At 49.9% G+C, this 27,586-nt stretch overlaps 1 protein-coding gene across 4 annotated transcripts; it reads left to right on the forward strand.

The window, feature by feature from the left end:
• On the forward strand, nt 1–27,586 carry WARS1 (tryptophanyl-tRNA synthetase 1). 4 transcript variants are annotated; one of them, XM_081549725.1, is made up of 12 exons: nt 1–140; nt 1,065–1,179; nt 5,913–6,087; nt 11,461–11,674; nt 12,127–12,235; nt 18,249–18,368; nt 19,224–19,406; nt 20,203–20,303; nt 22,169–22,281; nt 22,448–22,621; nt 25,106–25,246; nt 26,335–27,586. In XM_081549725.1, the coding sequence occupies exons 3-12, from the start codon at nt 5,974–5,976 to the stop codon at nt 26,494–26,496; spliced, it is 1,431 nt and encodes a 476-aa protein (XP_081405851.1). In that variant the 5' UTR covers nt 1–140; nt 1,065–1,179; nt 5,913–5,973; the 3' UTR covers nt 26,497–27,586. The 4 variants fall into 4 exon arrangements, with proteins under 4 accessions (XP_081405851.1, XP_081405850.1, XP_081405848.1 ...); XM_081549724.1 differs by having other exon boundaries at nt 1–49; XM_081549722.1 differs by lacking the exon at nt 1,065–1,179 and having other exon boundaries at nt 1–49; nt 12,127–12,267; nt 18,212–18,368.

Consider the following 27,586-nt stretch of genomic DNA (forward strand, 5'->3'; position numbering starts at 1 on the left):
GAGGCCACCCGTGGCTGAGCCGGCAGCGCTGACGGGCCCGGCTGGGCCGGTAAGTGAGGGGATGAAGGAAGCGTGGGGGAGGCCGGGGCGGAGCCCAGTGACCCGGCCCTCCCGGAGCCGCTTGCACGCCAGGCCCTGAGGTATTCTCAGAGCCCGGCTCTCTGCTCGCCGGCTTCTGGCCCTTCGCCCCCTTTTCCCGACCCTGCCCTGCCGCGCACTCGCGCCGGCGCCGGCCCTTCAAGTCTCCCTCCTGTCTCCTTTCCCCAAAGGATGAGGCCGCCTCTTTTAACAAGTGTCGGCCGTGTGACAGGGGCTTTGCCTGTGGTATCGCCCATAGTCGCCGCCTCGGTGAAGTAGTGTGTTTAGTCACTTTAGTCATGTCCGACTCTTTGCGAACCCACGGACTGGAGCCCAGCGGGCTCCTCTGTCCATGGAACTCTCCGGGCAAGGATACTGGAGTGGGTTGCCCTGCCCTCCTCCAACGGTGAGGTTGGGAGGCTGCTTTTTCGCCCGTTTCACAAGTGAAGAAACGGAGGGTGAAGCAGAGAGGTGATGTGATTTGCGCGAGGTCTCGTAACAAGGAAACGCCCAAACTGGAATTGAAAACCTAGGTCTCATCCCAGGCGGTCTTTCCACTGTCCTGCGCCGCTTCTGTGAGCAGCGGCGGCAGCGAGGAATTTGCCATCTGCTTTGCCACCCCGCCTTCCCCCGCTGCCACTGCATAACAGACACAGTTCCTCACACTGATGCTGAGAACAGGGAACAAACAGGGCGAGGAGGTTATGGGAAGGCCAGCCTGCAGTGTAGGGTGGCTGATGCAATGACCAGTTAACAGCTTGGTTCTCAAGGGAGCTTCCCTGGTCCCCACCCGTGCACCCGCCACCCCCCCACCCCCCGCGTCCGTCCTTCTCGAATAGGACAACCCCATCCAAGAGGTTGGTCGTGCGGTTCAAGTGTTTCTGAGAAACTGGGTGGTTTACAAGAAACTCCTACATGCAAGCGGTAGAGGGTGGGGCAAACAAGAAGCCACAAAGGGAGAGAAAAAAGAGTGTTTTTTTGAAAAGGAAACTGAAAGAAAAAGGGCAAGACTATTTAAGAGCTGGAGCTGCACCGGGCAGTCGCAGCTCCTCAGCTCCCGGGCGTGACCAGTGGCCACCTCCGCAGTGTCTCCTGTACCTGGTACGTATTGCCATCTTTTGCTAGGCTTAGAGTTTATTGAGTATTGTTACCAACTTTTTCCCAAAGTGCTGGAAACCCTGGCTTCGGGGATGGGGAGTAGTCTTAGGACCACAGCATTGTGCATTTCATTTCATCTGTTGACCCAAAGCCCTGGTGACTCACAGCTTCTGTAAGGAATAGAGATCCTGGACGAGCCACTGCCTATGTGGAGTCATAGCTTGACTTTCAGCACTTTGATGTTGGCTGTCCTGTTTCTCATTGATGAGGTCTCTTTAAGTAGTCCATTTCCATCCACAGTATCTTGCCTTGAACTCCTAAGTAGCTTATGCCTGGCTTCATATAGGTTAATGTCCTCTTTGCCTTTTAAGATAATGTTCATCTTATCATTTAGAGGAGAAAGTAAGCTTTCCTCTCAGTATTTAAAAGACAGGGGAGTTCAAACCTTCAAATGCAAGGTTTGAAGCATTAAAGGACTAACTGCTGGAAAAAATCATTTTCTTGTCCTCTGGAAACTTGACAGTCCAAGGCCGTTGTCATCCACACTCAGGTGCCAGGATGTGGTGGGTGATACCCCACCTCGGTAATATTCCAGGCACCCGGAAACCCCCTGCTCTTCTCAGCTGCTCCAGGGCTGGCTGTCGTACACGATGCCACCCTCCCCACAAACTGCAGAATCAGTGTATTCCGATCTAATCTGTGAGATGACTTCAGAGGGGCCCAATGAAGTATCATGTTGTAGTTCTGTAGTTCCTCTTTCCATTCCTCATCCCCAAACTGTCCCCGGTTTCTTCAGGGCCTCTTGTGCTTCTCAGGAACAGTGGAACCTTTCAAAATGAGCTCAAGGTTCAACTTCCTTAAAAAGAGGGAGGAGGAGTGTCATTTTCCTCTAAACTGTCTTGCTCTGCTGTGGAGTAGGCAGTTCTCTTCTGCTCACTCCCAGCCCTTTTTCTAGAGGAGGTCATACATTACCTCACAGATGATAGCTTCATACCTTTGCTTTAGATTGTAGTATTTGTGAAATAGATAAGGCACTTTCCCTTAACAAAGACTCAGAGCCCTGTTTGCAGTTTACATTGTAAACACAGGACAATGGTCCTTAGCCTTTGGGTGTCTTGGGCCCCTTTGAGAAAGTAGCAGAATGTGGTTATTCTACTTCGAACCACATGTCTGTGTGTAGGCAGATTGTTCACGTCATTTCAGAGGTTCTGAACTCTGGGTTAAAAACCTCTGAAGTCAAGTTAAATTCTAAAAGTTATTTAACAAAGAAATAAAGGAGAAAATTGACTAGATGGGAAGGAAAACCGAGAATATATGCCCATAAGTGGGCTAAATGGATGGATGCCTGAAATGAGGGCAGTGGTACTTTCATTCTCTTTATCTCTGATTACTCCTGAAGTCCTGTACTCATTCAGGAAGTTGCATCAGATACACACACACGAGGTTTATAGTGTGGCTGATTCTCATGCAGTGAGTGTATGCCTCGTGATCCTGAGAGCAGGGAGAATGCACCTGCTGTTTCCTCAGTCTGGTTTCTTACTTAAATGGGATTCTGATATTTAAAGGTACACGTTTTCCCTACAACAGGGGTCCTGAATTCAGGCTCAGTTCGTCTAGCTGATCCTCTGCAGTTGTCTGCTCCGTGGCAGGGGGGTATTGGCCGACCCGTGCTCACTGAGTCATTCTACCTGGAACTTTCCCTAGGAATTTAGTAGGGTAATTTTAATCTATGCTTGATTTTGGTCCTGCTCACAGACTTCAAAACCCACCAGTGTCCTTTCATGCATAACACCACATATTTAGAAGGACAGGGGGAAACCAAAGGGAATTCTGAAAAGAATGACCAGGATAGTGGGCAGATGTTCGCAATAGTTGAGGAAACCAGACGTGGGGTAAAACTAAGGCTCTGTGCACTGTCGGGACTTTTTAAGAGGCCTTCTGAAGTCCAGATTGGGGAAATCTACCTTAAACTGGAATAAGTGCTTGCAGAGATATTCTAAGAGGATATAAACCAGAGGGGGAAAAATTGAACTAGTTGATTTATGAGATTTATTCAGTAACCTGTACTCATAAATCATCAGTTTGTTTGATATGCTGCTCTGTACCAGATACTAGAAGCACATGAAAGAGTAAAACCCAGTGCTTGCATTCTCTATGGGGTGGGTTTTCATAAATTCCTACATGCAGTGTGAATGCTCTAATAACCTCACTAATGAGTCTCAGGGATCGCCAAGGACGGAGCAGCCAACTTGGCCCCGCAGGCGCAGGGGCCAGGAAGGGCTGCAAAGAGGAGCCAAGGTTTGAATTAGTAAGACAGCAGGCAGAGGAGGGCGGGAAACACTCTAGGCAGGGGAGGCAGTAGAATTTGAGAGAGCACGACATGGTCGAGGGGGCTTTGGCATCAGATCCTGGCTCAGCTGCACTGGCATGGAGCCTCAGAGGGTGGTTCTCACTTGCCTGAGCCATCTGCCTCCAGTCACTAATGCAGAGCTGATTCTGTGCCACCCAGATTTGCAGCTTGGGAGAATTGGGGATCCTGTGCAAAGCATCTGGACGTGATGTTTGATCATTTGTGCCTTGAAGTCACTTTGATTGTTCTTTGATATGGGCCTGAGAGTTTATCCTCTCCAGCGCTTGTCAGAAGGTTCTTGCACATTCTTTCTCTTTCTTACAGGCCTCCCTTTCCGGGAGCTGAGGCAGTTCTGGAAAGGAGAGAAACTGGCTGCTACCCCACGCTGGTTTCAGTAGAATAGTTCCATTGACTTTAAAGACTGGTTTAAATTTTACATATTTTTAAACAGACGCTTAACAAATGGATGAGTAAAAATAAATTATCCCTTCAGATTCGTGTGTTTTGTTCATAGAGTTCCTAGAAAGAAATTTCCAATGAGTAAAGAAACAAAATTACCCTTCATTAACCCTCTGCTCTGCGGCTGGTGCTGTGCTAGGCTCTTCACTTACCCATGTTACCCCACTTAATCCATGACCAGCCCTGCAAGTCAGTGTCATTATTGTTATTCGCATTTCACAGTTGAGAGACTGAGGCTCATGACAGTTAAGTACCCCACGGGATAATGTTGGAGAGTGTAGGCTCTAGGGTCACACTGCCCGAGTCTGTGTCCCATCTCGACTGCCTACTTACTGTGTTGTCTTGGGCAAGTGTTTTAGCCTCTCAGTTTACTCATCTGCACAACGGAGACAACAGATCTGTCCCATAGGATTGCTGTAGGCCTCAGTGAATTGGTATGTATCAGTGTTATATAAGGTCCTTACAAGGGCTTCCCGTGTGGCTCAGCTGGTAAAGAATCCGCCCACAACGCGGGAGACCTGGGTTCGATCCCTGGTTTGGGAAGATCCCCTGGAGAAGGGAAAGGCTACCCACTGTAGTATTCTGGCCTGGAGAATTCCTTGGACTGTATAGTCCATGGTGTCACAAAGAGTTGGACACGACTGAGTGACTTTCAGCTTCACTTCTCACTAGAAGAAGCCCAGAGACAGGACTTCAGTTCCGGAAGCTAGCTGCTCTGGCATAGCCCTCTTGTCACTGACACCCTCCTTGTTGCAGGTGCATCAGTAGGTTACAGATGGGGCTGGGGCTCAGCCCATCTCTGGAGTCCTGGCATGTAACACTTGCAGTGGGCTTGTGCCTTGCTTTACAGTCTGTAAAATGCCACCATGTCATTTTTTTCTCATTTCTTCTCATAACAGCCCTTGAGGTAAGTGATAGACATTTCCGAGGGTTCTGCTTTATAGGTGAGGAAGCTGACACTCAGAAAAGGGAAGTAACCCACCCAAGAGGGGCTGATCCTGGCCAGCCTTAGCCCCAAGGCACCTGCCTTTGCCCCACCTTTTCCAGGGTTAGCAATAAATAATGACTAATAGGAGGTACAAGGACACCTTCTTCAAAGGTTTGCAGTTAATTAAGGCAGCGTGTGGAGTGAACAGGCTGTATGTGGTTCTTGCCTCACTTGCAAACCAGAAGGGATAAGACCCTGCCTCCTCCCAGGCTTCCCTTCTCCTGAGAACAGAACAGCTGGCTAGCAAAGGAAGCTGTTTGCTCAGTAATATGTTGGTTATGACTGCAAACGCCTAGGAATTTATCCCCTAGAGCAATTAAGATAAAGAGTAAATGCAGTTTACCAAGTGTTTCTAGCCATGGTGGACTTAGGTTTACTAAAGCACTTTGGTATCTGCTCCATGACTGTCCTGGGCACTAGGTGAGGCACACGGACACCTCAGCACATGCTCAGTTGTCCTTGGTTGTAAAAGTGAAGTTGCTCAGTCGTGTCCGACTCTGCGACCCTATGGACTGTAGCCTACTAGGCTCCTCAGTCCATGGAATTTTTCAGGCAAGAGTACTGGAGTGGATTGCCATTTCCTTCTCCAGGGGATCTTCCCAACCCAGGGACTGAACCCAGGTCTCCCGCATTGCAGGGAGACGCTTTACTGTCTGAGCCACTAGGGAAGTCCTTGGTTGGGAGGGGTCTTTCTTTGCCCTCCCTAAGCTTATAAATCACAGCAGTTCTTTTCTACCCCACCATTAACATTTGTTCTTCCTCTTTTCTCCTATTTCCTGGCTCCATATTTCTGTTTATATTTTTATTAATGTCATATTATCTATGCCCTTTATCACAACTCATCTCCAACCTTTTTGGAAAGAAGAGCCAGATAACGGTAAAGGGAAAACAGTTGACATGGTTTGTTCATCTCCTTCTGTCCCTCTTCTCTGCCCACAGTCTTGTCTGGACCACCAAGCAAATCTGCCAGCACCCCAACCAGCTGTGAACGTCCCGGAACATGGCAGACATGCCCAACGGCGAGCAGGGCTGTGGGTCTCCCCTGGAGCTGTTCCACAGCATCGCTGCTCAGGGGGAGCTGGTGAGGGGCCTCAAAGCCAGAAACGCGGCCAAGGTAGGTCCTTTCGCCAGTCCTCCACACCTATGTCCCAGCCAGTCTGTAGGACAATGTCACCTGTTTCTGTTCCCTCGTCACCTGAGATATTTTGGCTCTCGTGTTAAACGTATTTTCTCCTTACTCAGCATCGATGCCTGTGGTCTGAAGGGGAGCCCCTGGGAAGCCCAGCCACTGTCCACCCTTCCTCTCCATGAGTCCTGCTCCCAGAAGCAACCACTTTCAATTCTGTTAGCCAGTTCTTTTGATATGCAACGCCCACATCTCTCAGAATCACACATCGTTTTGCTCCTTATGGGTGTTCAGGTTTCGGGCCTCCGCTCTGGAAGACAAGGAACCAGCCCTCTCGTCAGCACTTCCCATCCTCCAGTCCCCATGTAAACACCGGTGACAGCTAACCTCCCTGAGAACAGCACACGTGCTTCTCCTTTCCTGCCCAGCTTTTGTTTTTTCCAGGGTTGATATGTTGTTTTAATTGCTCCTTGCTTGGTTTTTCTCTGTTTTGGCCATGCCTTGCTCCCCGTGGGATCTCAGTTCCCCCACCAGGGACTGAACCTAGACCATGGCAGGGGAAACCCAGAGTCCTTACCATTAGGCCATCTGGGACCTCCCCTGCTTAGCTGTTCTGTGTGCGGACGCTCGTGGACCTCCAGGCGCTCCCCCAGTTGGCTGAACCCCTCTCGAGCCACATCAGGCCACCGATCAGGTCCATCCTCTCGAGCACTCTCTCCCGGGACGCCCTGCCCTCTTCTGTCCTGGTGGTGACCCGCCTCCCACACAGCCCATCTCAGGAGCTGCCCTCCCTGTCCGTGCAAGCCTTCCACGCACTCTCTCTTTGGGGTCCCTGTTCCTGACCCCGTGTCTCACTCCTCCTTACTTTATTTTGGCAGAGCAAATCCTCCAGTGGTTTCTGCAAAAATTAGTGCTAAGGAAGTGTTTTTTGAGCTCTTGCCTGGTCTGCAAGCATTTTACTTCATATTTGGCTGATAGCTAGGCTCGGTAGAGAATTCTCAGGAGGACATGACTTCCCTCAGAATTCTGAAGCTGTTGCTGCATCCTGCCGGCTCCCAGGGCTGCTGTGGAGAAGCCAGTGCCGCTCCTTTGTCCTCTCCTGGGTGTTCAGGACCTCTCCAGCTCTGAAACACCCTGTGTTGGGTGCTCAGGACTCCTTTCAAACTAGAAGTACATGTCCTTTAATTCTCAAATTTATCATAGTTCTTTGATTTATTCTGGGGTGGTTTTTTATTTTTCTGTTTGTGTATTTTCTTTTTAGTTCAAAGACTGTGTCCTCTGAATTTCTTAGTTTTTGACTTATTTTCCTTTTATTTTTATTTTTTTCTTCTTTAGTTATGTTTCCTCAACTTCTAACCCCGCTATTGTTTTTCACTCAGTCTGTCATTTTCGATTTCCAAGAGCTCATTTGCTCTCCAAATGTTCCTTTCCTCGTGGCTCTCTGTTCTTATTTCACAGGTGCACTGGCCTTCTGTCTCTGAGCTCTTGGTGACAGTTTTCCTGACGTTATCTACCCCTCTTATACACCCGGTTTCCTCCAGCTTAGCTTTTTGTTCCTTCTGCCTTCTGTAGAGACACCATTGTCAGGTGTGCGCTCACGCTTTGGAGGGCGCACTCAGAGCTGAGAGGAGCTTAGGGTGTAGCTCTCCCTCCCTGGACGGCGCCCACAGCACCCTTTTGCCTCGGGAGGTCTCCAGTGTCAGACCTTTAGAGCTGCTCTCTGAGGCCGGTAGAGTCCCCAGAGAGGGCTCCTCCGGTTCACTGTCCAGAGGGCCCTGGTGTGGCCGCCCACGTTGTGAGCTGAGTGGGGCTGAGGATCTGGCCTTGTGGTCCTTCACTGAAGCCCCTGGTCTAAGTGGGCTGCCCCCCACCTCTCTCCCTCAGTGTGCAGAGCACTTCCAGCGGGGACACTTGACTCTCCTTGTGGAGACACTGAACCTCTGGGTGGGGCAGGGGGCGTGCACCGGCTGGGGGTGGGGCTAGGGTAGAGATCTCAGTAGCTGCTTCTTAGACTTTCAGCTAGTGCTCCTGATCTTAGAGCCCACTCTTACCCTCACTTGTGTTAGTATCTAGGGCCGCTGGTGCCCGAGCCTCTCTGGGATCCCAAGCAATACAAGTCCAGTCGCCGCCCAGACTCCCCCGTAGTCTCAGCATTTGTTGTTCTCCTGTTTTCACGCAGGCTCCAGTCATGCCTCTGCTTTCCGGCTTCTGAAGCTTGTTCCTGTCACCCTCTCCTTGTTTCCTTGGTCCCTGTGGGTTATGCCTTTTTTAAAGATCTCTCTGTAGCTGCTGCGTTGGGTTTCAAAAGCATAACCCAGTCAGTCTGCATCTATAACCAGCACTTCCTCTCACTCTGGGTCACCCAGCTTCTTCAGCTCCACAGCTTCCTCATCCATCACTTCTAACCCCTGTTGTCGGCTTTTCAAAAATCTCTTTCTAGGTTCTCACCAGATGGTGTCAACCATCTCACACTCATTTCAGTAGTTTACTTTGACTCTTGGGACCCTAAATAATCCATTACATTTTAAAAGAAATAAATAGTGATGTCCAGAAAAGGAGTTGATTTTTCACAGAAAGTGGAGAAGGCAATGGCAACCCACTCCAGTACTCTTGCCTGGAAAATCCCATGGATGGAGGAGTCTGGTAGGCTGCAGTCCGTGGAGTGACTTCACTTTCGCTTTTCACTTTCATGCACTGGAGAAGGAAATGGCAACCCACTCCAGTGTTCTTGCCTGGAGAATCCCAGGGATGGGGGAGCCTGGTGGGCTGCCATCTGTGGGGTCGCACAGAGTCGGACACGACTGAAGCGAGTTAGCAGCACCAGCAGCATTCACAGAAAGAGATTTACACAGCAGGTAGGGCTCAATAGATAAGGCTGAATTATTTTGTTTTTTTTTTTAATCTTTAAACCTACAATAAATAAAGGACTCATATTAGTCATTTACTCTATAAACCCATTTTAGGAACCTAACAATGATACTTTTGTCATTTAGCATTAAATTTGAATAACATTAATGAATGCTTTTAGTTAGTAGTTCTTAGTGACCCCAGTCATGTTTGGCATTTTAGCAAACAAACAATACTTGATGCAGTTTAGAATAAGTCTTCGAGCACAGTCTTTGACTAATGCTGAGTCAGATGGCACTCAACAAGAGAGAGCGGAGGTTGCAGATGGAACCAGAGTTAAATGAGGTAAATTTGTATCAGTGTATTATTCTAGAAGCACCTGATGTTTTAGAAATTCACTTTAAGCAAAATAGATGAGCCGTTCGGGCCCGGCTGGTCCAGGGAGGGTGCCTTGGGCTCTTCCTCCGCAGTCTCTGCACCGTCCAGGACGTGGTCCTCAGTGTTCTTTCTGCTCCGTGTACCGAGAGAGGAACACCCATGGCTTTCAGAAGTAGTAGCTCAGTAGACGTTCTCCTGGAGGACAGGTCGGAATCTGGGGGCTCTGACGGGAAAACAGTTTGAGCAGGATTCGAGAGATGACACTGGATCATGGGGCTGAAAACAGGGAACAGAGCCTTTTTTCTTTTCCTTTCAGTTTAAATAAACTTTTAAAATTGGAATACACCGTTCGTTCAGAGAAATATGGAGATCACAAACAGACAGCTCACTGAATTTTCCCAACATGACCAAACCTGTGTAACCAGCATTCTAATGGAGAAACAGCCCAGAAACCATCTCAGACCCCTCTGCTCCTCGCCTCTTCCCTCCTGAGAGAGGCCTCTCCTTGAACGGAGAATTCCTGCGCAGGAACTGTCTATAATCACCCACAGTGTATATAGAGTCTTCCGTGTCTGGGTTTTTTCAGAATATCAAGTTTTTAAATCTGTTTCAACGTCCAGGTCCGTGTTAGATTGAGAACAGGAAAACAGACAAGGGATCCTGCTTGTCTCTTCGGTCCCATTCCGGATGACAGTCCTTGAGTTGGGACTCTGGTCCCAACTTAGATGTTTGACTCTCACAGAGCCACCTCGTTGGAAGCTGGGTTAGGCCAGAGAGAGTGTGAACTGTCACACCGCTGGTGACTAAAGGGTGGTGGCAGCAGGGCACTGCAGAGCAGGGTACTTCTTCCACAGATAATAGATCACAGAGCAATAGATCGTGCTCTCAAAGCCTGTATTCTGCTCCAAGCGCTCAGCCTAGGCAACGCCAAACGAGGGGAGGAGAACATGCCTGCCTGTCTAAGGTGGGCCAGCACCCAGACTCTTGCATGAGCTACATCCGTGGGGCTACTGATTGCACACTCTGACTCATTTAAATGATGAATTCCAGATGGTTTCAGAGTTTGAAACACAAACCTGCATCTGAAATCACCCCACAGTAACAGCCCCCTGTGGCCCAGATGTACCTGATGGAGGGGCTCTCTGGATGCAGTCTGGGGCTGCGTTGTTCCTCCATTGGGAAGCCCAGCTTATAGCACGTTATGTATAAAGTCTAAATGGAAGTGTTTGTATTTCCCTTGGCAAGCAAATTGGACTGTGTATATTCTTTGTTTGCGATCAAATCCAGCAAGGCCAATTATGGGAGTGGAGCTTTAGGGCATAGCGTGACTAATCTGCTTAATTAGGTTTGCTCTTTTAAATGCCGGGCTTCCAGGGGTAGCTAGTGTGGGCTCCTGCAAGAAGAAATCTTTAATAGGTTTACAGCGTACCCACAGATACACTTTATGTTTGTTTGTTTGTTTTCTTATACTCATTTTAAAACACTAAATATGCAAACGCTTTGGACAGCTGGATAAGACTCCAAAATGCTGTGGTATAACTGTTTCCCAGTGAATCCCCCCTTATTTTCTGAAAGTCTGTATTTTTTCCTTGCCCTTATCTGTTTTCATGATGCCCATTTGAGTTGCTGTTACTATCCAGTGGCATTGTTGTTGAAGTTTCTATAAATATTCATCTCAACCTGTGTGGATTGTAAAAACAAGTTCCAGTGCAGAACTCACTATAATTGATTAATGGAGCTTGTCACATATGTTCACTGGCATCAGTAAAGTTTAAATAATATTTAGCCATTAACTCTGTCATAAACAAATTGTGCAGATTGTGTCGCTACACACAGCCTGTAGTGTTTGTGGTAGGAATCCATGACACTTGACCGCCAGATCAAAATAAAATATGTTCAGGCCCATGACTTGCTGTGTGTTCATGGGCAAGCTCCTTCACATCTCTGAGTCTCAGACTCTTCAACCAGAAAAGGCCAGTGACAACACTGCCGTCCTCGTAGAATTATTGTAAGAGTAAATGAAATAACACGTGTGAAAGCATTTAGCACACCACCTGCCACCCGGTAGCAGCAACGTTCAGCAAATGCTAGTGGTTGTTAATATTTTCCACCTTCACCCTTAATTCCTTTGTACAGGATGAAATTGATTCTGCAGTGAAGATGTTATTATCCTTAAAAACGAGCTACAAAGCTGCCACGGGGGAGGATTACAACATGGACTGTCCTCCAAGGGACCCAGCATCTGGGAGTGGTGAGGGCCTGGATGCCACCGAAGCAGACGAGGACTTTGTGGACCCCTGGACAGTACAGACAAGCAGTGCCAAGGGCATCGACTACGACAAACTCATTGGTACATTTATGGGAAGAACCTCAACTTTTAGAAGTGATGTTATTGATGTTTTCTAATTTGAATTAATCATAAATCCAGTCATACTTTAATGCCAAGGGAAAAAAGATCCTTAAATCTTTTGGTGGTCCATTATATTCCCAGAGGTTTGTGTGTGTGTAGGAGGCAAGGCGGGGGCGGGGCGGGTTATCTAGAGTTCCTCGCAAGGCTGCATTCTGGATCTGTTTCCCATCGGAATCCAATCCCAGACCAGAGAGTCTTGAGCTCTGCATTTATTTTCTGTTCTGCTGGCCAGGACCTCTGCTCTGGACTGATGGAAGGGACTAGAGCCAGCAGCCCACAGAGGCCTGGGTCTGCTGAGACGGCATGTGATCGTGAGGCTTTCCCTCTCGTCTCTGCAGCGTCCCGAAGCCTCCTCCCACCACCTAAGTTCGGCATCTCTTCTTTTCTTCCAGTTCGATTCGGAAGCAGTAAAATTGACAAGGAGCTGATAAACCGAATAGAGAGAGCCACAGGCCAGAGACCACACCGCTTCCTGCGCAGGGGAATCTTCTTCTCACACAGGTCAGGGGCTTCTCACTGCAGGACCTACCCCCGTCCTTTTCCCTTAGGAAGGAAGCGATCAGGACGCTGGGCCCTCAAACCGCCAGGCCCTCGGGGGACCTGACTGCCAGTTGGCAGAAGGCCAGTCCCGCCTCCTGTCCTGCCAGTGACTGGCTATGGGATCACATCTGTCCCTTCACCTCTGGCCCTTAGTTTATTCATTTGTAAACTGCCCATCTCACAAGGTGGAGGTCAAGTACACAGCAGATGAGATTCATGCCAGATTATGTGCTATAAACCATAGCATGTCACAAAACAAAAGAGATTAATGTGTCCAGGTTCAGCATTTCCCATGAGATAAGCAGGAGACTTCCTGAAGTTACATACGTCTTCCTCCTATTGTACTGGCCTGCTCATAACTCATGTCCAGAGAGAAACTAGTAAAGCGAACAGGGCACAGAGTATCCCTACCTGAGACCATAAATTCCACGCGGATAACGTCAGAGAATGGGCAGGTTCGGAGCCAGCTCCTGCCTCTCCCACCCCACACATCGCCTCTGATTGGGTTCGAGGGATCTTGGAGCTTATAGTCCGAGGCAGGGTTGTTCTGTTCTGCCCACACCAGGGTTACAGAGAGCACACACAGGACAGACCTTGGCCCTCTGCCGAACATTTGATTTTATTTTTTTAATTTGGAGGATAATTGCTTTACAATGTTTTGTTGGTTTCCGTGGTGCTAGTGCTAAAGAACCTGCCTGCCATTGCAGGAGATATAAGAGACACAAGTTCGGTTTCTGGGTCGGAAAGATCCCCTGGATGAGGAAATGGCAACCCACTGCAGTATTCTTATCTGGAGAATCCCATGGACGGAGCCAGGCAGGCTACAGTCCGTGGAGTCACAAAGAGTTGGACTCGACTGAAGCGGCTTAGCACCCATACAACACTGTGACCCAGCCACGAGCATACATGTGTCCCCTCCTGAACGTCCCTCCCATCCCGCCCCTCTAGGTCATCACAAAGCACCAGGTTGAGCTCCCCGTGTTATACAGCACACCCAACACTTTAAATTCTACATGGAGAGAACTCGAAGCCCCCGACTCAGCCCTCTTTCTGGGCAGAATACAATCACAGTTTTTTCCTTAATTGAGATTTAACTCACATGACATAGAATTCACCTTTACAAAGGACATAGTTCAGTGGGGGTTTTTGGTCTATTCACAAGGTTGTGCAAACATCGCCACTGTCCGGTTCCTTACATTTTCATCACCCCAGAAAGTAGCCCTCTACTCATTAGCAGTCACTTCCCATTCCTCCCACCACCTCCCCACCCGTCACCCGCACCACTGGCAACCAGTAATCTACTTTCCATGTCTGTGGATTTGCCTGTGATACAGCATATGTCATACTTCATTCCTTTTTATGCCTGAAAACTACTGAATGGATGTACCCCCATTTGACCGCTGACGGGCATTTGGGGGGTTTTCCCTTTGAGGTTAGCAGTAGTGCTGCTCTGGGTGTTTGTGTATAGGGTCTAATTTCCCTTGAGTGTGTCCCCAAGAGTGGAATTGCTGGGTCCTAAGGTGACCATTTAACATTTTTTTGGAATTGCCAAACTGTTTTCCACAGCGACTACATCATTTTGCATTCCCACCAGCAAAGTGCAAACAAGGGTTCCAATTTCTCCACATCCTTGCTAATATTTGTTGGTATTTTCCAGTTTGTGTTTTTCTGTAACCATGCTAGTAAGCGTGAGGTGGTATTTCATTATGGTTTTGATTTGTGTTTCCATAATGACTAATGATCTTGAGCATCTTTTCATGTGCTTACTGGCTATTTTTATGTATTCTTCAGAGAAATGTCTCTTCTGATCCTTGCCAACTTTTTAATTGGGTTATTTATCTTTTTATTGGATTATGGTAGTTCTTTATATACTCTGGATACTAGTTTCTTATCAAATAGTTGATTTGCAAATATCAGCTCTTTATTTACAGTGTCCTTAGAAGCATTTAGAAGCTTTTAATTTTGATGAACTCCAGTTTGGTTTGATTTGGTTTGGTTTCGGTTGCTTGGTGTCATAGCTAAGAAACTGTTGCCTAATTCAAGGTCGTGAACATATCCAGGTGTGTTTTCTTCTAAGAGTGGTATTATTTTAGCTCTTACACTTGGGTCTGTGATCCATGTTGAGTTAATTTTTGTATGTGTATGAGGGAGGATCCAGCTTCCTTCTTTCGTATGTGAATATCCAGTTGTCCCAGCCCCACTTTTTGGAAATTGTTGTTGAATTTTCTTGACACCCTTGTTGAAAATCAATTGAAAATATATTTAAGGATTTATTAAATATACTACATAGTCTTGATGACTGTAGCTTTGTAGTGAATTTTGACACTGGAAAACGTGAGTCCTCCAACTTTGTTTTCAAGATTATTTTGGCTGTTCTAGGTCCCTTGCGTTTCCAGGTGGATTTTAGAATCAGCTTCCTAATTTCTGTGCAAAGACAGCAGCCAGGGTGTTGATAGAGATTGCACTGCATGTGTAGGTCAGTTTGGAGAGAGATGCATTCTAAGATGGCATCTAAGATGGAATACTGAGCTTCCAGTCTGTGCACAGAGAACGTCTTTCCCCTCATCACTTCGGTTTCTTCATGCAGTTTTTATAGTTTTCAGTGTACAAGCCTTGCACTTCTTTTGTTAGGTTTATTCCTTAGGTTTTGTTCTTTCCGGTGCTCTTGAAAAGAGCATTTTCTGAATTTCCTTTCTGGACATTTCACTGCTGTTTCTGAAGGGGAAGTGTACCCCTGCGTGTCTCCTCTAGCTTAGCCTCACTGCAACTCTGCTTCACTGCTGACACCGAAGAGGTAGGGTTTTCACACATCGGGGGGTTGGTTTTCACCCATCGGGGTTTCTGCAGCATTAGCTGGGTCTCTTACAGTTTAAATCGACTCTGACACTGTCGACCTGGAGATAGTGTCCAGTCCAGTCCCACAGGTTAAGGGCTCAGTCCCACACGCCTGCCCCCCCCAGCCCCCTACTTCAGACACAAACCAGAGTCCAGGTTCTTACCTATGCCTTAAATCCCACAACTGATCTGGAATTAATTTGCTCAAGCATCTCATATAAGTCAGGAAAACATTTTACTCACTAGATGGCCAGTTTATTGTAAAGGGTGTAAGTTTGGAGCAGCCAGATTGGAGGAGGCGTCGGGGCGTGCGCTCAGAGCTTCCCCCCCCCCACCCCAGGCACCACGCCCCCTCTGTCTCCATGTGCTCACCAACCCAGAAACTCTCTGACACTGTCCTTTGGGTTTTTATAGAGCCTTCATTACATAGATTATTTGTATCACTGGCCATTGGTGGTTAAACTCAATATCCAGCCCCTCATCCCTCCCCAGAAAGTGGGGCAGGGGTTGGGAGCTGAAAGTTCCAACCCTGTAATCAGAGTTGGTTCCCCGGCAACCAGCCCCCTTCCTTAGCATATCCAGGGACTTTCCCAAAGTCACTTAAATAACAGAAACTTTGATGTAATTGAAAGGGGAACTTTTTATGTGCATAACGCTCTATCATTCTTATCGCTTAGGAAATCCCCACAATGGTTTAAGGAACTCTGTGCCTGATAAAGGATAGAACAAAGGCCAAATATATGATGTTTCTTATTATCAACCACTATATTGCACTACTATAGAAATACAACTGATTTTTGTTTGATCCTACATCCTGCAACTTTGCTGAGTTCATTTATTCTTATTTAAAAAAAAAAATTCAAAAATATAAATTTGAAGATTTAATTGTATAAGGGACATTGGTCTGTAGTTTTCTTTTGATGTCTTTGCTTTGGGTATCAAAATAATACTGGCTTCATAGAATGTGTTGAGAAGTATTCCCTCTCTCATTTTTTTGGAAGTTTGTGAAAGATTGTTGTTAATTCTCTTGAAAATTTGATAGAATCCTCTAGTGAAGCCATCTGACCTTAGGCTTTTCTCTTTGAGACTTTTTTTTATTACTGGTTCAATTTCTTTGCTTGTCTAGATCTGTTCAGATTTTCTGTTTCTTCTTGAGTCAGTTTTGGTGGTTTGTTCTCCAGGAATTTTGTCTGGTTCAGCAAAGTCATCTCACATACTGACATGCAATTCATATTATTCACTTATAATCCTTTTTATTCTTGTAAGTTGCTGTTTGTTGTTCAATCACTAAGTCCACTCTGCGACCCCATGGACTGCAGCGCACCAGGCTCCCCTGTCCTTCCCCACGTCCCGGAGTTTGCTCAGACTCATGTCTATTAAGTCAATGATTCCATCCAACCATCTCATCTTCTGTCGCCCCCTTCTCCTCCTGCCCTCAATCTTTCCCAGCATCAGGGTCTTTTCCAATGAGTTGGCACTTCGCATCAGGTGGCCAAAGTATTGGAACTTCAGCATCAGTCCTTCCAGTGAATGTTCAAGGTTGGACTAGTTTGATCTCCTAGCTGTCCAAAGGGCTCTCAAGAGTCTTCTCCAGTGCCACCATTTGAAAGTATCAATTTTTCCACACTCGGCCTTCTTTATGGTCCAACACTCACACCTGTACATGACTAATGGAAAAACCATAGCTTTGATTATGCAGACCTTTGTCAGCAAAGTGATGTCTCTGCTTTTTAATACGCTGTATAGGTTTGTCATATTTTTTCTTCCAAGGAGCATCTTTTAATTTCATGGCTATAGTCAACTGTCCTCAGTTATTTTGGAGCCCAAGAAAATAAAATCTGTCACTATTTCCATTTTTTTGTCCATCTGTTTGCCATGAAGTGATGAGACCGGATGCCATGGTCTTCATTTTTTGAATGTTGAGTTTTAAGCCAGCTTAAAAACTCTCCTCCTTAGGGACTTGATGAGATCTGCTGCAGCACCAGGCACATGACTAGACTCCCTCGGAGCTGAGAGGTCCCTGCTGGGATCTGCCTTCACAAAACTGAGCTCAGTGTGGGGGCCTAGTCAGTGCCCTGCCCTCGGGACAGCACCTCTAGTGCTCAGAGACTTCCTGCAAAACTATCCACAGCAGCTCGCGTGACAGCCACGCTCTTTTTTTTCTTCCACACGCCGATAAAAGTTTGATTTGTTATTTGTGAGAATCAAAAAAGGACTCTTTTTCTTCCAAACTCAACCATTTTCATCTTTCCTTATTTCAGAAACAGTGTGTCACCATTCCTTGGGGGAAAATTAAAGCAAAGTACAAAATCCAGAATAGCCCTAATCCTGTCAGCCCACAGATAAGCACTGCTAACCCCTGGTCAGGAGTAGAAGGAGAAGTCACTTTCAGAAGACTCTTGTCTGGGTTCTTGTACCCCACCTCTGGGAAAGGGAGCCATGCCTCTTTTATTTGGCACACTTCAACGATACAGACTCCCAAACACCACCCCAGACCCGCTGGATCAGAGTCTGGGAAGGCAGGGCGCAGGCAGGTGTGATACAGAGACTGCCGGGCAGGTGATTCTGATGCAGTGCCAGGCAGGAGGCCCCTTCGTATGCGCCCCGCCCTTGGGAGGGTGGGTGATTGCACGATAACTCCCCAGATAGAGACCCCTGGTCCCAGTATGGCTGACGGAGCCCAAAACAGATCTCCAGCCGGGGACATCCCCCCCACCCCTCGCCAAGTCTGGACTGTGGGGAGACCTGCGATTGCCCCCTCCTGAGCCAGCAGATCTGGGGCTGTGTGGTTCTCAACAAGGACTGGGTGGTGTCGGCCTGTCACTCCCAGGAAAGCATGTGAAGCAGACAGTACGTCAACATCGAAATTTGGAAGAATTCTGTAAGAGGTCCAGTGGCTGCCCAACCATACCCAACTTATAAACATGTTGTTCCCAACCTGCACAGCTTATACTTTTACAGCAGGCACAGGAGGAACTGTTCAGAAGCAGTTTCCTGTCGTCCTTACAATAGGAACAGCAAGGATAACAAGCTCTAGTGACTGGATTGTCTTGTCTCGTTTTCATTCCCAGTTGAGCATTCACACCCTGACTCTTCTCTCAGAACACCTCACTGTTTTCTTGTCCCCTCTGTCCTTTAGAGACATGCATCAGGTTCTGGATGCCTATGAAAACAAGAAGCCATTCTATCTGTACACGGGCAGGGGCCCCTCTTCCGAAGCCATGCACGTGGGCCACCTCATCCCATTCATCTTCACCAAGTGAGTATTGCAGCGTGGGACTGTGCTCACCCATGTCAGTGAGTTTTGAAACATGGAGAGAACAAACCAGCAACATATCTGCCAATTATAGGCAATAAATGTATTATTAGTACTATTATCCCCCCCGCAAAAAGGGAAAAGAAATCTTAATCACAAACTTTGTGTAGAGCTGAGGAGATAGTACCAGATCACGTCTGCCTGATCGGCCAAGGTCTCGGCTAACTGACGCCCTCGTAGCTTCTCCCCACGCTGTCCCTAGGATCACGTTAGCAGGATTGGGTGGTGGGGAGAGCACTGTCCTCCTGTCCCTGTCCGGGTGACCGTAGAAGAGTTACCTCTTTGGGCCTTAGTTTCCACGTCTTCCAGAGGGAGTGACAGCGCCCTCCTCCTCCCGTCCCTGCAAGACTTCGGAGTAGAGTGTGCAGAGCGGCCAGCTCGGAGCCGACACACATCGCCCTCCGGGCTAATCAGTGGTGGTAGCCTGCAATGCGGGAGACCTGGGTTCGATCCCTGGGTTGGGAAGATCCCCTGGAGGAGGGCATGGCAACCACTCCGGTATTCTTCCCTGGAGAATCCCGTGGACAGAGGAGCCTGGCGGGCTGCAGTCCATGGGGTCACAAACTGAGCAACTTAAGCACACACACGGCACAGCTCTTGTTAACAGAGAATTACACGGAGTCAAGTTCAATGTGTTCCTGTTTACAGGAGCCAAGTTCACAGTGTGGTCAGAGGGTGCGATTTCGTGGGCAGGGGGGTTTTGACATACACTGTTAGTAGGATCTGTGATCTCAGAGGCGCAGCGGTGTTTCTCTGCAGAGAAATAAGGTGCGGGCCTCCCTCCCCCGTGTCTCCCAGGTGGCTGCAGGATGTGTTCAACGTGCCCTTGGTCATCCAGATGACTGACGACGAGAAGTACCTGTGGAAGGACCTGACCCTGGATCAGGCCTATGGCTACGCCGTGGAGAATGCCAAGGATATTATCGCCTGCGGCTTTGACATCAACAAGACTTTCATCTTCTCTGACCTTGACTACATGGGGTAAGTGTGGAACGCCCAGCTGCGTTTAAATGAGTGAACGCAGGTTGTAGGCAGGCCATCGCGGCCAGGACTGCTTCGGAAACATCAGAAGCATCTTGAGGTCTGGAAGGTGTTTTCTTCCTTTATTGAATGTTGTGGTCTGGTTCCCTGTTTTTTTGACAGTTAAGACTTCCATCCTCAGCTTGTGGGGAGGGCAGTGATGGCCAGATGCAGGCAGGAGCAGCTCACAGAGACAAACCCTCCTGCCGGGGCCCATCAGTTTCTACCCAGATACTCCTTCAAATACCCTTGAATGATGAGAAGGTTAATCTGCGTTTAACTCCACACTGGCGTGGTTTCCCCACATCCTCAGATTCAGCCAGCCAAGCCAGTGTAGCACTGCAGTACTGAAAAGGACCCTGTGTCGTGGACCCGTGTTGTTCCGGGGTCAGCAGTAATCTCCCACGACAAAGCATACAGTCCGTCCCAGCAGATAAACTGCACTGGGGCCCCCAAACCTCAAGCCCCGCATGCTCAGCCGAGATCCCGGCAGAGCTGACACACCTCCTGTGAGCCCCTGCGTCTGAATCAGCTGTGCGCCTGCCTCCTATGTTGCTCAGCCTCTAGCTAACTTCCTTCCACAGGCAGGAGTGTGTCCGCCTCGCCTGCCACGGGCCTCTCTGCCCCCAGGGGGCATCAGAGCACCTTCCTCCCCAGCTGACCCGGTCCGCATGTGGCCGGCCAGCCTGTGCTGTCTGCTGCTTTGCCCTCAGTGGCCACTACCCTCCAGTCCTGGGTTTGACTCTGACCTTCACAGGATGAGCCCAGGCTTCTACAAGAACGTGGTGAAGATCCAGAAGCATGTCACCTTCAACCAAGTGAAAGGCATTTTCGGCTTCACTGACAGCGACTGCATTGGTAAGGCACCACTGCCCACAGTGCCCACTGTCCCCTCTGAAAGGAGCCGAGCGCAAAAGGAGGGGGTGGCCGTACCGGGTACCTGTGCGGGGCCGAACTATCTCTGGGTGGTAGTGTTTGCAGTTTGTCTCTTTAAAAAGGTGGGTTTTCACTGAATGTAAAGAGCTGGTGTGGTGCATTTGGCCCCTTTTGTGGGCCACGTGGAGTATCCCCTCAGGTCACACTCTGTCCCTCTCCTGCCTTGTCCATTTTAAGGTTTAGAAGGGAAGGAAGGCTATGGGTGACTTTGATCCTCCACCTGTTCCTGGGAACCCCGTCCATATGGGAGGCCTTGGTGGGGCCTGGGTTGCAGGAGGGCTGCTCTGTGGCTGGAACCAGCCATCTTTGTCTTCCTGGACCTCAGCTCCCCACCTCCGGGAGGAGCCACCTGCCCACCTGCCTGCCTTGCTCTTCTGCCAGGCTCAGTCCCCGGCAGACAGGTCCCTCTGCACATGCTGACCTCCCTTTCCTGTGTTTCTGCATCCCTTTCAGATGCAGTGACCATCTCTTCTTACAGACCCTTAGCTCCTTGAGCTAAGAATTAATCCTGATACTACCACCTGGGTCTCCTGACCCCTCCCTTTATTTTAGGTGCCCAGCCCCTGGTCCAGTAGCTGCCAGCGTAGAGCTCCCAGGATGTACCTGTGGGCGCCTGTACCAGGCGTGCCCCACTGGGAGGGGGCACATTGCAGGGCCCAGTTGGGGGGCCTGTCGGAAGAGAAACGCCACAGAGGCCCTGCTGGGAGGCTTTTCACAGGAGCAGAACTCTTTGATGCCTCAGTCAGATTCATTCCTGACACTTGGGGCATAAACCGTGTGCTTTTGAAATGGTTTTGGGGGAGTTTTGTTTGTACTTTTTTCTACTTTGAAACAGTGTTTTAATCCTGGGAATTCAGGCAGCAAATGGGGAGAAGTCTCTGAAGCTGCCCTGAGCCAGTGCGGAGATAGGGCTGTGGCAAGTAGCTGCACATTCTGTGCTGCCAAGACCCGGGTGTGAGTCCAGGCTCAGCCTCTCAAAGCTGCGCCCTGCTCTGGGAACCCGGCAGTGATCCGAGCTGGTGTCCACGTGCATAAAATGGGGATGCGGCGACACTTCCTCTGTAGAGTCTTGGGGTGTGGACGGGAGGCCCCGAGCCAGAGCCCAGGATGCCCAGTGATGTCAAGGAGACACTGGTGCCAACGGATCCGCCACGTGGACCCCCCAGAGACAGGCAGGAACCCAGAAATGAGCTGTGTCTTTCCGCAGAGGGGAGAAATCAGCCGCCAGAAACGGGCGTCACAGAGATAGGACTCCAGGGCTGGACCCACTCCAGGCCGTCCCAGAAACGTCCTGGCCTGGCCTGCCTCCACTTGTCAAAGGTCACACTAAGATCCATGCCCTTTGACCACAGAATTCTGCTTCCGCAGGTCTGAGCAAATATAATAGCAGTGTTAACAGCAGCAGCATCCAAAACATTAAGAACAGTTTTACGTCCCAAAATGTCATAATTTATAATAATTGAAACTGAGGAACAACCTGGACACCCAGTGGGTAGAGCATGGCTGAGTTTCAAGATAGAGCGTGGGTAAGCGTTACAAAGTGGAAGCTGTGAAGAACAGACCAGAGGAGAAGCTCACTGAAATGGAGGGGAAATGGATGAAAAGACACATACTAGGACTGCAGATTTTTCTTCCCTCCTTCCAGTAATACTTCTCTGTAGGTTTCAGATTTTCTTTAACGAGCGTTACTTTTCCAGTGGGGAGAAAAGCCCATTTTTGTTCATCCCTTCTACAGTTCCAGACAGGAACCAGTCTCGGGTATAAAAATGTTTTGTCCTCCCTCCCAGGGAAGATCAGTTTTCCTGCCATCCAGGCCGCTCCCTCCTTCAGCAACTCATTCCCTCAGATCTTCCGAGACCGGACGGATGTCCAGTGCCTCATCCCGTGCGCCATCGACCAGGTCAGGAGGCAGAGCCGGGGTTCCGTCAGCCCGGGTGTTAACAGGGGTCTTCACCCGCTTCAGGGGTGGGAAGGAGGGTCTGAGGGTGTTGCGGGGCAGAGTTACTCGGGAGGTGCCCACCGGCTGATGGCAGCCCTCATCTTCCCCTGCCCCTCCCTCCTCACAGGACCCATACTTCAGGATGACCAGGGACGTGGCCCCCAGGATCGGCTACCCCAAGCCAGCCCTCTTGCACTCGACCTTCTTCCCTGCCCTGCAGGGGGCCCAGACCAAGATGAGCGCCAGCGACCCCAACTCCTCCATCTTCCTCACGGACACGGCCAAGCAGATCAAGACCAAGGTGAGCACGGCCCAGGCCTCAGGGAGACTCACGCCCTGCCGCTCTGTCCTTTGGCCACCACTGGTGCCCTGAATCCCAGGGTCCGGCAGCCCGCCCCGTTCCCAGACACGAAGTGAACGTGTTTGTGTCTTTTCATGTAGGCAAAACTTCGGAATTCATTTTCTTTTTTTCCTTCTCTGATTTCCTCACCAACATTGTTCAGAAAGCAAAATCGTGGCACTTCAGTTACAGCTGAACGCCCGTTGTGTTCCGGGAGCTGGACCATGCGCACCCTGTGCTTCGGGTTTTATTCCCACTGGTGTGTCCCTTTAAGATGAGAGGGACGAGGTCCAGCGCGGATGACCAGCTCCACCCAGTTTCCCCCAGAAAGCGAAAGGTGCCCTCCAGCCCACGCACCGTGTTACGGGTTACGCACTGGGGTGTAGGGGCGGCTTTTCTCCAGGGCGTTCCCGCTGAGACTCAGTGTTGACAAGTGTCCTTCCACAGCCAGTCGGGTCCTGGCCAGCAGTGCTGCTCCCAACCCGCATGCAGCAGGAGCTCAGTAAATATTTTTCAAGTCACCAGAGAAACGAGAAATGGGAATTCGTTTGAGCTGCCTTACTTTTCAGGTCCACACTTGGGTTGCTTGGTTCTGAGCTGCCAGTGTGTGTACGGGCCCCTCACTGTTGCACAAAGCTGTGGACATTCTATTTGGAACTGTGTGTGTGTTTGCAGTCTGGAAATTAACAACAGGAGTGACAGAAACTATATCTGGGGCGTGTAATTCGACCATGAGTCAGTCCAGGCCCCCGCCCCTCTTGGAAAGCCCCACTTTCTGGTTGACAATGGGGAACCCTTGGTATCAGAACAGTCTTCCAGGAAGTGGCAGCCTCCAGCTTTCCCAGCCTCAGTTGGAGGCTGGTGTAAACAGAGCTTTTTCTTTCTCTTTCACTTCTGGCTAAAAATTCCAGAGCCTGGAATGCAGAAGACAGGGAGGGACACTCCTCTTCCCTCCTGCAGAGAAGTCATTTTGTTTCATTTCTGAGAAGTTGTTATAAAAGAAGTCTTTTGTGGCTCTGGGACACTTTTCACTCAGGGACCAGCAGAGACCCAAGGGTCAGGAAGCACCCTGGCTTGCCAGGGTCACAAGCACCCTGGGGGCCGTGACAGGGTCAGGCCAGGCCCTTGTTCCCAACCCCCAAGCCCCCCTTCAACTCCCGAAGCAGAATCTTCAGCCCAGAGAGGGGGCATCTGCTCCAGCCCCCTCCCAGGAAGTAAGAGTAGAGTGCTAGGAACATTGCGGCCTGGCTGCGTGGTCACCTGCCACACGCTCACCTGTGTGAGCTCATGGAGTCCTCACACCCTCCTGGGCAAGGAGATAGGCCCAGAGGGTCTGGCAGCTTCTCTGCGTTCACACAGCCGGGTCGCAGAGGGCTAGTCGTAACCCGGGTCGGCCCGCGGCCTGGAGTCAGGGCCCTGCCGCTTACCTGCTATTGGTAAGGGACCACGGTCGTCAGGTATCACTCTCCCGCGGGAGCTGCTCTACAGAACTGCAGACTAGAGGCAAGGCTTACATGAGATCACATTTACAAGTGGTTACTGCCTGTAGAGTGCGGCCCAGATTTGAAAGTTCAGTTCCGACGTGGATCACTGAGTAGCTTGGGCCTTGTCAGAGCTTCCAGTGTTTCTCAGAGCCGCTTAGCGCCCCCACCAGAAAGGCCTCGCCCACCAGCCTCTGCCCCCACATCCTCCTGGGCGATCCGGTTAGGAATCTGCTTGGAGTCCTTCTGAGAGGCTTACCAGACGTCTCCTTGAGACCGCTGACTCGACGCAATCTTCTCCCGCGAGAAAATATGTTTGTACATGGAAGGTTTCTCAGACACTCGCTAAAAGAACGGTGAAGGAACTTGGTCTCCACCTTTGGGCTTTTCTTCTCTCTGCTCTTGACCCTGACTTCTCTAAGGTTATCTTCAATCCTACAAGCCATTTTGTTAGTTTCTGAACCTGTCTGTCTTTAACTTCTGGAAGTGCCTGGTTCAGGTGGGCGCTGCCTGCAGGCCCTGCCCACCTCACGCTCCACCTCATGCTCACCCAGGCCCAGGCCCCACACGGGCCTTGCCTCCCTGGGGCTGTCGCGTGCCTCCCGGCCTGTCCCCAGGTACAGGCGGGGGCTCCGTTCCCCTGCCCTGTGCCGTCAGTGGCCCTGCCGCGGCCGTCCCTTTTCACTCTGAGGATGGCCGTGACTGTCCTCTGGGTGAGCCTGCGGACAGGTGAGGACATTTGCCCAAGTGTCAGCTCAGGCAGTGCCACGGTTTTCCCGATTCTGTTCTGTCTCTGGGAGTCGGGGGAGGGGTCAAAGTTCACCTGCCCTCTGGAGCCCCCTTCTCTGCAGTGAGCTCCGCAGTGGCCTGTCCCCAGGCTCCGCGGGAAGGGGCAGTTTGCGGGCTCCCCTCATCACACAGGGCAGCCGCCTGGCGAGCACCTGTGCGCCCTCTCATGGTGCAGGTCAACAAGCACGCCTTCTCCGGAGGCAGGGACACTGTTGAGGAGCACCGGCAGTTTGGGGGCAACTGTGACGTGGACGTGTCCTTCATGTACCTGACCTTTTTCCTGGAGGACGACGACAGGCTGGAGCAGATCAGGAGGGTAAGGCAGGGCTGTGCCCGTGCGGGACCTGGAAGGCCTGGCGGCCAACGTTCCCAGGGCCTGGGTCCAAGGGGCCGGCGCTCAGCTGATGTCAGAGCTGAGTAGGTTGGTCATGTTCATGACCACGTGCCTGGAAACCTCGTGAACGGATGGTTCCCAAAAGAGAAAATACAAACTAATAGTAGCCACACTGGAAGGTTTAATCCTACTGGTCATCAGAGAAGTAGAAGTTAAAACGAGACCCCATCGGTGCTGACACAGCCTCCGTACCGGATCAGCGGGTTTGTGCTGTGTTTACAGTGATTACAATTCCGGGGCTCAGTGAGCCAGAGAGCCCGGGGAGCATTCATAGCCTCTGCCTCTGCCTCAGGATTTCCAGTCCTTGGCATCTTTTCCAAGAAACTAATCCTGAATAAGAAAGAGCTCTATATGCAAATACGTTGAAATGGTGATAGGAAAAAGTTCAGAACAGACTACAGCAGAGGAAGCCTTAACGAAGAATCGTCAGGAGGGATTCTTAGGCAGGTGTGATGCTTTGATCACGCAGGAGGATCAGCCAACGCTAGTGGCAGAAGGACCCCAAATTGGCGTGCAATGAGATCCATGATGTCTAAATACACTGCAGAGAAAAAAATCTGACAGCATGCCAGGATGTTGGCAGTGGGTTCAACCTCTAGGCCCTGAATTTGCAGGGGATTTTTTTCCTTTCATTTGCTGCTTTTTGTCAGCTTTGGGTACTTTGTTAAGTTTGTTCAACCAGTACATGTTACTATCACAATCAGAAAATGAAAACAGATTCAGCAAAGATTTTAGAGATGCCACTAAGGTTGAAGGGTGCAGCTGTGGGTTCGGGTCTTCGAGTCCCCTGACCTGGCAGGCAGGTGGGGTGGCTGGCCCTGTGGTTCCCCTCATGTGTCAGCTGAGTCACAGCTGCCGCAGAGCCCAGAGGCGTTTTCAGAAAAGGGTGGTTTAAGGCCCTTGTGTTTCTGGGTGGCCAATGTGCCAGGCTCTGCGTGGGTGGTGTCGAGGGAGGGAGGCGCCCGGGCGTGCGCAGCTGTCTCTCATGTGGCCTGTCTCCTCCCGCCCAGGACTACACGAGCGGGGCCATGCTCACTGGCGAGCTCAAGAAGGAGCTCATCGAAGTCCTGCAGCCCTTAATCGCCGAGCACCAGGCCCGGCGCAAGGAGGTCACGGATGAGATCGTGAAAGAGTTCATGACCCCCCGGAAGCTGTCCTACGACTTTCAGTAATGCTCACTTCCTCTGTGGTTACTCAGAGATGTAATTTACCCGTAATCCCAGCTCAGTCGAATCAGCACTCCCCTTAGGCTCTCTCAAATGGTAATTACTGGCCCAGATCTGTAAGTTCTGTGTTTGTCTCAACGCTGCTTCTTCCCCTGAATGTCATTCCGTCTCCTGTGGGTGATTGGGTGCCGGGTAATATTGTGTGGTCACACAAGTCCAGCTGGAGTTCCTCCCACAAAGCAGCCCCTTGGGCTGGATGTCCACTGACCAGCCTGTTCTAGTCCACAGGACGACTCCCTGTTTGAACGCATCCTGCGTCCAAACACGTTCTTTCATTTGCTCTATAAAAGAATATATAGTCTATGTATACATCATGGAATCAACATGGTGTTGCCATAAAATTTTTTTTTAAGTGCTTTGAAACATTAACATACAGAAGCTTAATGGGCACAAGAGTCATTTCAGCCCATGCCCCTTCCCACCTCAGTATTGACAAGGAAGTGCTGGCCAAAGCTTTGCTAAACTTTTAATGCCGAGATCTCCCAGCTTAAAAGCTGCTTTCAGCGTTTCTGAGTTTGGCCAGAGTTGGCCAATTTTTACTAAATTGAGTCTTTGTGGGTGAAACTTCCCAGTTTACTTACTAAACTCCAGGCCATGCACGTACTGTACTCCAGAAGTGACACTCCTTTCCCTGAGCGAACTAACACTCTATCCACTGAGTAATCCTAGACACTCCATCCTGAGAACCAATGACTGCTCTAGTCTGACCGAGCCCGAGCTGAGGCCAATCTGTTGCCTTTGCAGATCCTTTTGTTTTGACACCTGACTGGCGTGGAGTTCTGTCTGCACAGAGCACGCCCTGCCTGTGTCCGCAGACGGGCGGACGTAGCTAGATAGCCCCCAGAGCCCTCGAGGCTTCGGCCGTGTGTCCGTGGGAGGCCTGCTTGATCGAGCACCCTGTGTAGTTTTGGAAAAGCGAAGATCTATCTCAGGGAAAGCCCTTGGTCCAAGTATCTGTCCTTTCTGGAGGCACAGGGTCCATTCCTGGGCACCCTACTCTGGTCTCTCTCATGACAATAAACTTCCTCTGGTCCTA

Source organism: Giraffa tippelskirchi, chromosome 12 (assembly GCF_054371585.1).
Source record: "Giraffa tippelskirchi isolate mGirTip1 chromosome 12, T2T-mGirTip1v1.2.pri, whole genome shotgun sequence".
NCBI classification, from domain to species: domain Eukaryota; kingdom Metazoa; phylum Chordata; class Mammalia; order Artiodactyla; family Giraffidae; genus Giraffa; species Giraffa tippelskirchi.

What these genes read in the sequence shown, in the direction of transcription:
- WARS1 (XM_081549722.1), top strand. Translation starts at nt 5,974, where the DNA reads ATGGCAGACATGCCCAACGGCGAGCAGGGCTGTGGGTCTCCCCTGGAG. An exon ending in AAGCCAGAAACGCGGCCAAG is followed by an intron (nt 6,088 to 11,460) that starts GTAGGTCCTTTC and finishes TCCTTTGTACAG; the next exon opens with GATGAAATTGATTCTGCAGT. An exon ending in CACTGACAGCGACTGCATTG is followed by an intron (nt 20,304 to 22,168) that starts GTAAGGCACCAC and finishes CCTCCCTCCCAG; the next exon opens with GGAAGATCAGTTTTCCTGCC.